At 45.8% G+C, this 11,272-nt stretch overlaps 2 protein-coding genes across 4 annotated transcripts in view; both read left to right on the forward strand.

Moving 5' to 3' along the window:
- Positions 1–8,894, forward strand: part of UBASH3B (ubiquitin associated and SH3 domain containing B) — a 56,904-nt gene extending 48,010 nt beyond the window's left edge. For both annotated transcript variants that reach the window (XM_015649885.3, XM_015649886.3), the window contains exons 10-14: positions 1,811–1,903; positions 2,211–2,355; positions 2,826–2,932; positions 3,826–3,935; positions 4,863–8,894. In XM_015649885.3, coding sequence (XP_015505371.1) covers positions 1,811–1,903; positions 2,211–2,355; positions 2,826–2,932; positions 3,826–3,935; positions 4,863–5,000 — 593 coding nt within the window. In that variant the 3' untranslated portion in view covers positions 5,001–8,894. The remainder of the gene's footprint in view (positions 1–1,810; positions 1,904–2,210; positions 2,356–2,825; positions 2,933–3,825; positions 3,936–4,862) is intronic.
- Positions 8,895–10,323: 1,429 nt separating this feature from the next.
- CRTAM (cytotoxic and regulatory T cell molecule) overlaps positions 10,324–11,272 on the forward strand; it is a 10,853-nt gene continuing 9,904 nt past the window's right edge. For both annotated transcript variants that reach the window (XM_015649598.1, XM_015649601.1), the window contains exon 1: positions 10,324–10,405. In XM_015649598.1, coding sequence (XP_015505084.1) covers positions 10,363–10,405 — 43 coding nt within the window. In that variant the 5' untranslated portion in view covers positions 10,324–10,362. The remainder of the gene's footprint in view (positions 10,406–11,272) is intronic.

Raw genomic sequence — 11,272 nt, forward strand, 5'->3', positions numbered from 1 at the left:
GATGGGTGCATTGGGAAGATTTTGTTATTACCCACGCTGGGGAGGAATGCAGCAGTGTGGCTGTCACCTCATGCAAAATGTGCTTTTTCCATCCAGTTTGCCACCTCAGTGTCCTTTTATCAGCCTGCCTGGATTTACATTGTCACAAACACAGCCCAAACCATTCCCTGTGTTCTCCCACCCTCCCCACCCTCATCCCTGGCTTCTGAGCCTGTTTGTGTGCAGACAGAAAATCCTTTGCCAGTCAAAGAGCACATCTTGAGAGCTGTGACGAGGGGAGCCCAGCCCCTTAAAGACACCAGCTCCAGCCCTGAGCCTCAAATCCTTCTGAGCACTCCTTGCTGGTCACATCTAAACTAGGGCAGCTAAAATTATCCTGGCTTTTTGGAACACAAGTAAATCACTGTGCTGCAGCAGCAGGAACAGGAGGAGGAGGATGCTCAGACTCCCGGCCACATGGCAGCAGGGTTTGCAATCTGCACAGGACAGAGGGAGGCTGCCAGCACCCCTCTCTGCTGGTGGCATCCAGGGACACACTTTGGGTGGCTTTGAAGAGCCCCAAGGACACTTTGCTGGTGGCATTAGAGGGGTCTGTGGGAAGCCTTTCCTGGAGGCATTCAAGGGCTCTGAAGACAATTTGCTGATGGCTTTGAGGAGGTCCAAGGACACGTTTTGCTGTGGCATTCAGGGCTGCAAGGACACACTTCGTTAACGGCAGCAAAGGGGTCCAAGGACAATTTGTGGCCTTCAAGGAGTCTAAGGACACACTTTGTGTGGCATCCAAGGGTCCAAGGACACTGCTGGTGGCATTAATGGGGTCTGAGGACACACTTTCCTGGTGGCAATGAATGGTCCAAGGACACTTTGCTGGTGGCATTAGAGGGGTCTGAGGATACATTTTCCCAGTGGTAATAAAGGGGTCCAAGGACACACTTTGCTGGTGGCATTCAAGGGTCCAAGGACACGTTTTCTGTGGCATTAAAAGGGTCTGAGGACACACTTTGCTGGTGACATTAAAAGGTTCCAAGGACATGTTTTGGCATTCAAGGGTCCAAGGACGCGGCTGCAGCTCTGGTGGCACCGTGTGACCTTCTCTATCTTCCACCCACACCCCCCATCAGAGAAAGGAAAAGTCAAGGCGGGAAAAAATGGATTGGATTCCCTGAACTAACGGGATTTTAATCTTTCAAGGAACTTTGCCAAGTCCCTTCACCTTCCCCAGCAATTCCTCTCTTCCAAAGGAAACCTCATCTCCCTCATCACAATCCCTGTGATGACCAAAGCCCGTGAGCAGCTCCCTGTGACACAGGGGGCTGGTAGATGTCCCTCTCCTCAATGACCCCACTTCTCTCAAGACATTCCCAGGTCAGCCTGCCATGGTGACAGCCCTGTCAGGATCAATGTCCCCTCCTTGCTGCCGCTCTCCCAACAGGAGGAAAACGTGGCTGCTGCTCCCTGCAAGCCTGAGCTTGCTCTCCTCTGCTTCCCTCAGGCACTGCAGGAATATCAAAAACCCTGATGCAGGAACATTAACAACCCTGACAGTGGAGTTGATTCTTATCTCATTTGCAGTGATCTCCCACCTGTGTAATGAAATGGTGATTTATGCTAGCAGAGAACCCAGCCAATTGAATTAAGCTGGGTTTGAGTTGTGTTGAAGCATTTGATTTACGCCTTACAAATGAAACGAAATGAAATCCAAGACCTTTACAATTTTTCTGGCTGCTTTTTTTGGCCAGACCCATGAGAAGCAGCTCCTTGCAGTGCCATTTACCTGGATTTATTCACAAAGATCCAAACTTTCTTGCAGGTGAAGCTTTGCTAGAAACAAACACCATTGTAGACTACATCTACAGCTCCCCATCCCTGCGGTGTGTCCAGACAGCTCACAACATCCTGAAAGGTAAGAACCCACAGGGGAGAGGCTGAATTCTCCTCATTTTCTCCATAAAACACTGACAAACAGATAAAAAACATGGACCTAATTATGATTTCCATAGGAATATATTTTATATTAGCACAATCCATAAGGAACTCTGTTCTAATTGCACCAGAGCTTGACATTCCCTGGCATACGTTAAATAAACACATGAAATACGTAATTTCCCATAGAAAATAAATAAATTAACAATCAAACCAAAGTATTAAAGCTTCTCCCACCCTCCCCAGCTACTTCCATTGCTAGCTGGCCTCCTCTCCCTCTTTTCCAGGTATGCAACAGGAGAACAACCTGAAAATCCGGATAGAGCCAGGCCTGTTTGAGTGGACCAAGTGGGTGTCTGGGAGCACCCTGCCAGCCTGGATCCCCCCTGTGGATTTAGCTGCAGCTACTCTGAGCGTTGATACAACCTACAGGTAGCACAGAGAGGGGCTGACAGGGCCTGGGGTTGCTCATTTCAATATTTAACACCAACCTCCGCTGAGTTTTGACCTTCAGGCACTGACTGGAAGAGCTGCTGAGGCTCCCAAAATCAACTTGGAGCAGGCTTGAGGCTGCTGTGCTGAACATGACCTGAAAATTATATATAAAAAATATATATAAAATAAAATTTGGCTCATTGTAAACCACATTTCCCACATCAATGATCAGGCAGTTCCTCCTGATCATGGAGGTTTTCTTTCCAGTACTCCTTTTCCTGGAATCTTTCAGGTTTCCAAGGAGCTCCTTGGGGACTGAGTTTAAGAACAGGTACTTCCAGATGAATCACAGTTTGCTCTTAGAGTATCTTCCTTTATCAGTTACTGGACGTGTTTTTCTGCTCACAGGCCTTGCACTTAGAATTCTTTATTTTTACAATTTACTGGATGTGGTTTTCTCCTCACAGACCTCATATTCCTGTCAGCAAGCTGGTGGTTTCTGAGTCTTACGATACCTACATAAGCAGAAGCTACCAAGTCACAAAGGAGATCATCAGTGAATGTAAAGGCAAAGGTGAGTGCTGCAGAGGGAGGCTGGGATGTGAATTCCAATATTCCTGAACAATATTCCCCTCTCAGGGAATTCCCACACCTGAATCTCTCATCCTCTCTCCCAGAATCATTGGAAAGTCCTGCACCAGAATTGTCATTTCAGATACTCTCACAGGAGAGGTCCATAAAGTTAAATAGCAGAATGATTTTATGGACCCCAACCCAATGGCAGATGTTTCCCAAGGGAATAAATGAGTTATTTGCCTTTTGAGGTGTGTTCCCAGCATTAAATGGGGAATTTTCCCTCCCCTGTCCAAGCTCCTCCTCCAAATTCTATTCCCATAAAAACTTTAGACCATTTCTCCAAATACAATATTGAATTTTTTAAAAACCCCCTAGCTGTTATTGTTCATCCACAACATTCTGAGAATTCCTAAACTCTGGTGTTTTCACTGATTTCATCTCACTGACCTGTCCCTGCATTTTAAGCTTTGATTTTAATGGCTTGCACACAAAATTCAAAAGCACAGTGGGGCATTGGTTGTAAAGAATCCTGGAGCTGGAAATGTAAAGCTGCCACTGTGGAAAGCCAGCAAGTGAAATTCAAGTGTTTGTTGTAACAGGAATTAATTTTTGCGTAGGCAAAAAGCATCTGCTTCCCAAGGCAGCTGAAATCTTGCTGGGATTCTTGTTTTCTCCACAAAGCATTTTTAAACCAAGTAAGAATGAGTTAACCATTACCCTGAAAATTGAGAAACGCTCTAAACGTGTTAACAAATCACATTTCCCCCTTAATTCACAGCTGGACATGTTATTATTTGATAAAATGTTTTAAATGGCTGCTTGATCTCGGGCACCAGCCCCTAAATCTGGCTTTTCCTCCCTTCTCAACCTGTGTTTCTTGTTTTATTTCAGGAAATAACATCCTGATAGTGGCTCATGCATCCTCCCTGGAGGCCTGTACCTGCCAGCTCCAAGGGCTCTCCCCTCAGAACTCCAAGGATTTTGTACAGATGGTCCGAAAGGTAAATGCCAGCAAGGAGCAGAGCCCTGGCTCTGCAGACACAAAAACAATTTGCTGGGGCACAGTTCTGAGTTTTAATAATTTTGGGAGTCAGCAGGGTGAAGGAGAAGGGTTTGAGGGGCTGGGACAGGGTGTGGGGTCAGTGCCCTCCTGGGCTGGGTTTGGAGGGATTGTTTGGTGTTTTTGTGGGGTCAGTTCCCTCCTGGGCTGGGTTTGCAGGGTCTGTTTGGTGTTTTGTGCCCTCCTGGGATGAGTTTGGAGGGATTGTTTGGTGTTTTGTGCCCTCCTGAGATGGGTTTGGAGGGATTGTTTGGTGTTTTGTGCCCTCCTGAGATGGGTTTGGAGGGATTGTTTGGTGTTTTGTGCCCTCCTGGGATGGGTTTGGAAAGATTGTTTTGTGTTTTGTGGGTACCAGGGGCTGTGCAGAGAGTTCCAAACCCTTCAGCACAGCAAGCCGAGCACTTCAGCCCTACAGCACTTCCCCTTCTCATCTAAAGAGATGTTAACCTTCAAAAGGCTGGAAATTAAAATGGGTTTTTTACTTTCCTGCCCTCTGCCAGCCTTGCAGAGGCTCCCTGGGATATTCAGGGCTCATCTGGGAACCCCTGAGCTGCAGGAACATCCACATTTCCCCCAAAGCTGTGCTGGTTTGGGACCACATTTGTCTTGAGCTGCTCCCTGTTTAAACCTACATTCCATTCAAAACTACAATTTTAAACCCACATTCCAGGGGTATAATCTGGTTTTTCCCAGTGTTTTGCACAGGCAAAAAAAAAGAAAAATGGAATTTTTCTGAAGAATGGAATTTGGGAGAGGGAAAGAAAGAAAAAAAGGTGAAATCCTGGAGTAGCAGAGCAGGGATTCATCCCTTGGGATTGCCCAGCTCAGTCCCTGCTTTTTGCCTTAATTCCCATCTCTCTCCTCACAGATTCCCTACCTGGGGTTTTGCTCCTGCGAAGAACTGGGGGACACTGGTGTTTGGCAGCTCACAGACCCTCCCATCCTCCCTCTCACACATGGACCAACTGGAGGCTTTAACTGGAGAGAAACCCTCCTGCAGGAGTAGGGAAAACCCCAGCAAGGACAGCCCATGGCCTTTCCCAGCGCTGGAGAATGTCTCTTCTTCCTTGTGTTTTATTGGCAGCAGGAAAAAAAACCCTCTTCATCTGTCCAGTGGCTCACTCAAAGCACATCTCACACAGCCACAGCCGTGCAGAAACAAAATTTACAACAAAAGGGGCTGATTTGAGGGGGGAAAAGTTATTAAAATACAGCTTGAGGCTCTTGCACAGCCTCGAGGGTTGGTTTCCCCACCTTGAAGGGAGCTCTGGTGACACTTTCACTGCACCACGGTAGAAACACTGAGCCCTGTGTCAGGCAGGATGCTGGGCTTGTTTTCTCACTGCTATTTTTGCAAAGTGTCTGCAGGCTTGTTCAGCACCTCGTGCTCGCTCTGCTCCCAGCCCCCAAAGCCTCAGCGCCTTCCAGAAAAATAAAAACGCGTCCCCAAGGCTGGAAATGAGTCCAGCATTGCCTCTGCAGGCTGCAGCAGGGTATTCCTCCCCTCTGAATGAGCAGACAGAGCTGGGAGTGCTCCAGAATGTGTTGGATATTGTGTGGAGATTGGTTGATGTTGAGGAAAATTCCAAATTTCGCATCAGTTACAGGTGAAGTTTGAGCATCAAAAGTCAGTGCAACAAAAGCTGAGAGGAATTTCTTTGAAGTGGAGATAAAAGAAGCCTTTTCCAACCAAACCTGAGGGATTTAAGAAGTTCAGATTTGGGTTTTTATTCCTTTACTTTGGTTATTGAAATCCACCTGTGTGCCCAGACACAGCCTAAAAGGTTTGTGCTGTTGAAATTCCCTTCAAAGGGCTTTGGAAAAGGGGTTTCCCCTTTTATACTGGGATTTTTGTGCTGGCCATTCACCCAGGAGTGGCTCTGTGTCCCTTTGGCAGCCCTGGTGAGATTGTGCAGGCAGCAGGTTGATCCAGGAATGATGGGATGAGAAAGCTGCTGGAATTCTGAGTGCTTTGCTTCCTTACTGCCATCTGTCTAAAATAACCCCAGAACACTTAAATTTAGGAACAACATTTGATGCTGTTTATCCAGGGAGGGAAGGGCTGGGATCTGGGGAAAGTGGGAGAGGAGGGTTCCCATCTCTATCCAGGATGTTTGGGATCACGAGGGGGATCCTCTTGGTGCCAGAGCCTGCAGGATGCTCAAAGCAGCTGCACCCCAAAATACACCACAGTGGGTATGGATAACAAGAAGTGGCATCAGAACAGGGATTTTTAGGATCAGAATTACCTAAAATTATCAGCCTTGGGTCAAAAAGTAGCTGCAGGCACTTCAGCAGTGCAGGCTTGCTGCCATCAGCTACTTAAAACTGGGTTTAAATGGGATGGAAGAGATTTAGGCACACTCCTTTCATGGTTTGGGCACAAGTCTGAGTGTTCCCACAAACAGAACCATCCCAGAATGGTTTGGGTTTGGAAAAGACATGAAAGTTCATCCAGTTCCATGGGACAGAGCAGGCTGGACATTTCCAGGGATGCTCTGGGCAACAAATGCAGAGCACCAAACATTAAAACAAAAAAGCATCAACCAAGTGGGGCAGGATTTCATTTCTGATCTCTGAAATCCTTGCCCAGCTCTGCTCAATGCCCTCATTTGAAATGGGTGAGAGGCACAGAAGTCAGCCCTGACCAGATTTGATGTTTATTAACCATAGAAAAATCAACTTTTGGCTGGTGTTTTGGTGGATTTTCCCCTTGGGCAGGGCCAAACAACCAAGGAGTGAGAAACTGCAATTCCCTCTTCCCAAAAGAGGCCAAACAATTGGGATGGAGCAAATCCAAAGGGGCTGAGCTCAGTTCTGAGCTCGCCAGGGAGAGCAGAGCACATCCTGTCTGTATTCACAGAATCCCAGATATTCCCACAATCCATAGGAATATTCCATTATTTCTACTTTTAGGACTGTGTAACACACCTTAGGCCACTCGTAGGTGCTTTATTAGAGCAGGGATGGAACTGAAAAGTCAGGGAGAAAATTTAGGACAGGGCAGGGTTAAAAAAAACCCCAAAATCCTGCTCCTGTGTGGTTTTATTGCTGTCAGGTTAATTTTTAATTGCCATTTAAACTATTTTTTGGCTGTGTACAGACATTCTGAAGAGCATTTCTGGCTTGTTTTCCTCCATGCAAAAAAAAAAAAAAAAAAAATTAAAAAAATATAATTAAAGTAAATATTTGACAATCAAACACACACACAAAAAAATTTTGGTTGCTGAGGCGTGTGAATTCTCCAGGTTTTTTGTTTCATGTCAGCAAGGTGCAAATTGAGGCAAGGAATATTGTTATAGTCTAATATTTATTGCCTGTAGAAAGAGTGGAGGCTGCTCAGATCCTGCTGGAGTTAAACACATGAAACATGAAACAGAGTGGGGGAAAAGCTGGGTGCACAATTTGAGCGGTGTTAGCTGCTCTTTGATATAGTAATAGAGGAAAAAATGTTCTGGCTGAGGAGGTAGATATTAAAATACTCTTCTTTAAATATATATATATATATTTTTGGATGTTTGGGAAATATTTTGACAATTGTAGTATTGTCTCGAATTCAGTGTCAAGAATCACAGGGAGAAAAATCTTATTTTCATCAGAATTTTCAGTTTTCTTGGGGGTTTTGTGTTGAGCAGTCTCGTGTTGAAAAGGCTTTTTGGGGGGGAAGAAAAGAGAAAAAAGTTGTTCCATTTAAATTTGTAATTGAGAGGTTAAGAAAACAAAAGGATTTCACCCCACTGCTGCTCATTCCTGTGGATTTAATGTCTCTCCAGTGTTTTGTCCCAGAACATTAAACTTGATCTCTCCAAAATCTTTTCCTTCACTGTGAGCTGTGGCAGACCCCAAGTTTTATTCTAACAGCTCTTCCCAGGTTTTTCCTTCTCTCCACAATTAAGGAAAAAAGCTGCAAACCTGCCAAGAATAAATTGTTCATTTTCATCCTTCGCAATGTATGGCTTAGAAAAACACAAGAATTAAATTAGCATTACACTCAAATCAACAGAGCTTTGCCTTTTTATGCAAAATGAGGATCCAGACCGTGATAACTTCAGTAAAAAATTGGTATTTCCCTTTTCACTGGGACTGAGCAGTTTCAGCCAGAAGCTGGCTGAGGCCAGGAGCCTCCCTCTGCTATTAAATTCTAGTTAATTTAATGAGATTCATCATTTTTATCCCTAAATAATGGCTTGGGTTTGCGGTTTGGGTTCGTTTCTTTAAAAAGAGGCACAGAGGAAACGATTTTGAAGTCACAAATAGTGCTTGGGATGGTGATAAATGAACAAAAGAAATGTCATTAAGGGTGGCTGGGATTGGCTGCTAAATCACTTCTTGCTGCTCCTCACTTCCTCAAATTTGCTCCCCAGGGAATCTTCATGACCCACAACAGAAAATACTCAGCCAGTTCCTTTATTGTGTCCCATTAAAATGTGTTTTCTGAACGTATGAAATGTATTTTCTTTCTCTCCATGACATCTCTTCAGATTTGATGTTATCAACAGCTCCTTTTTTTTGTTGTTGTTGTTTCATTTTCAACCTGTTGTATCATTCTGTTTATAATGGTTTTTGTTTTTTATTTAGTGTGAGCAGATTGTATTTATTTGAGAAGAAAAAAAAAATGTTTGCTGTTTAAAAAAACCCAATAATTGCATTGCCAAAAATAGCTGTAATTACCCGTGACATCTGTATTTTTTTATTTTGGGAGTGGGGCAGGCAGGGGGGTGGGTGGTTGTTTTTAATCTCAGTTTTGAGTGCTAACAACTGTTAAAACAACCACTGCATTTTAATTTGCTTCTCACATTAAATGGAATTCTCAGAAGTCAGACAAAAATATCTCGTAGGTGATTTAATAAAGATGCCAAGCACCCTTCCTATTCCAGATTTCCTCTGGAGTGTGGTGGAATTCTGAGCTGCATTTTTTCTTTTTCTGAGGCTGAAATTCATTCACTTGACAGCAGATGGCACAAAAATCTCTGGAGTCCTGTTTTCCACGCTCAGGGATGGGCTTTTCCCTCTGGAATCAGATTTTCCCCGGAGTTATTTCACTCTCAGGTTTGGATGTGTGGAACTGAAGACACAACTTTCAAACCAAACTTAATTTTCCAACACATCTTTCTTAACCTGGATTTTTTAATCCAGCAAGAGTTTTATTTTTCAACCCAGCTGCTTTAAATTTATGACCTGCAGCTCTGTTTTCCAGTAAAATTGATTAATGGTGATGAACACAAAAGCCACAGCTTTCATCAACCAAATATCCACTGAGTGATGCAATTCCCTGCACCTGAAAGTTTAATGGAAATAGATCCTAATAAATCAGGAATTAAACACACAATGTGTTTATAAATAATCAATTTGTCCACTTCACTCAAGCACACACAGGTTTTAAACCATAATTATCCCATTAAATTCAGTTTATTTCGACAGTAGTTGCTGTCCACACCAAATTTTGAGCAGTTGCAAAGGAGGGCTAGAAGAAGATCTGCCAAAAATCCTATTTGGAAATCAGAAATCATAAGATAGATGTGGATAAATGTGATGTCAGTGGTTATCACACACCTGGGGGAGCACAAAACTGGAATAATCCAGATCTGCAAGGGGACAGGGGAAACCCGAATTGTGTCCCCTGGGGGCTGCTGATGTCTCCAACCCCTCGGCAAGTTCTGCCTTCCCTGCAGAGCCACAGATTTGTGCCAGGAATTCCCTTTTCCCATCGCTGCTTTCTCCAGCATCCCTGCAGGCAGAGCCGGCCAAAATCCTCCTGGCACAAAGTGACATTGTGTTAATCCAGGGGTTTAAAATGGGTTTTCCAGCAGCCTTGCCACCTCCACCAAACAAGTGCCGCCTTCCCGGGTGCCTCCTGACCTTCGGGATGGAACCAGGCGGCATCACAGAGCCCAAACCCGCATTTCTGTGAGCTTTGAGCTTCTCCCTCCCGAGCATCCCTCCGGAGCATCCCTCCCGAACATCCCTCCCCGAGAATCCCTCCCCGAGCATCCCTCCTGATCATCCCTCCCGAACATCCCTCCCGACCATCCCTCCGGAGCATCCCTCCCGACCATCCCTCCCGAGCATCCCTCCCGACCATCCCTCCCGAGCATCCCTCCCCGAGCATCCCTCCGGAGCATCCCTCCCCATCATCCCTCCCGAGTATCCATCCCGACCATCCCTCCCGGAGCTGCAGCGCCGAAAGCCGAAATCCCCCGCTGCTGTCGCCCACCGGTTCCTTCGGAGGGAGCCGTGAGGTCACGGATGTCCCAGAGCAGGGGAAACACGAGGTGGGGCAGAGGAGGGGAGGGAAGTCACGGTGAATGTGTTCAAAAGGAGCACAGCAGCCCCTCAGAGGGAGGAACGCAAGCCCAGCTCAGCACAGCATGACCGTGACCCGGGTGCTGCTCACCGTGCTCCTGCTGCAAGGTAAGCCTGGGGATGCTCTCATTCCAGCTCTCCTTTCCAGCTGGGAAAACGCTATTCCCAGGGCTGATGAAACCAAATCATCACCCCGTTCCCAAAGCTCACTGACTCCTAAACCCAGGAGCTGTAAGGTCAAGTCTCCCAGCAGCATTGGGGTATCAAAAGATTCTGCCTTCAATTTAGACAGATGGCTTTCCAACCTTGGAAAGATCACTGCTTGCTTTGCCTGGATCAGAAATCTGAGTGTTCATTTGTTCGTGCTCTGTGTGAGGAGAGGCTGACAGATGTCAGAGCAATTTAGGGAGAACTTGCAAAGTACTTTTGAAAAAGGGAAGCGCTTTAGATGCTCAATCTCCTCACTCCAGCTGGAGGAGGCAGCGTATTCAGATCTCCTCAGACACAGGAGAGTGTGGCAGGTTCATATTTGACTGCATCAAACAGTCAGAGGATCTAAAAGGATCTAAGAGAAGATCCAAGGAAGGAAGGAGCAAGGCAGCAATCCATGGCCAGGATCCCTGCAGGCTTCACTCCTGACCTTAGCAGGAGAAATGGATGCAAGATCCTGGCACTGGAGCAATATTCCCTCTCCCCCCTCAACAGACGCTGGAGCCACTGCAGGGCTGTTCTTGACAATTTGCTAATTCTCAGTACAACCCTTCTCCCCAGTTTTGCCAGGCTCCTGCAGGATGAATTTGTAGCTGCTGCCTGAACTTCCAGAATTAATTCAGCTCCGCTCACAGGTCAGCAGCCAGGACAGAAAACAACTCATTATTAAACAGGGTGGCTACAGGCTCACAGAAAACTGCACCAAAACTAACTCATTAAACAGGGTGATTGTGGGTTAGAGGCTCACAGAAAACTGCACCAAAA

The sequence above is a fragment of the Parus major genome, chromosome 24 (genome assembly GCF_001522545.3).
Source record: "Parus major isolate Abel chromosome 24, Parus_major1.1, whole genome shotgun sequence".
NCBI lineage: Eukaryota > Metazoa > Chordata > Aves > Passeriformes > Paridae > Parus > Parus major.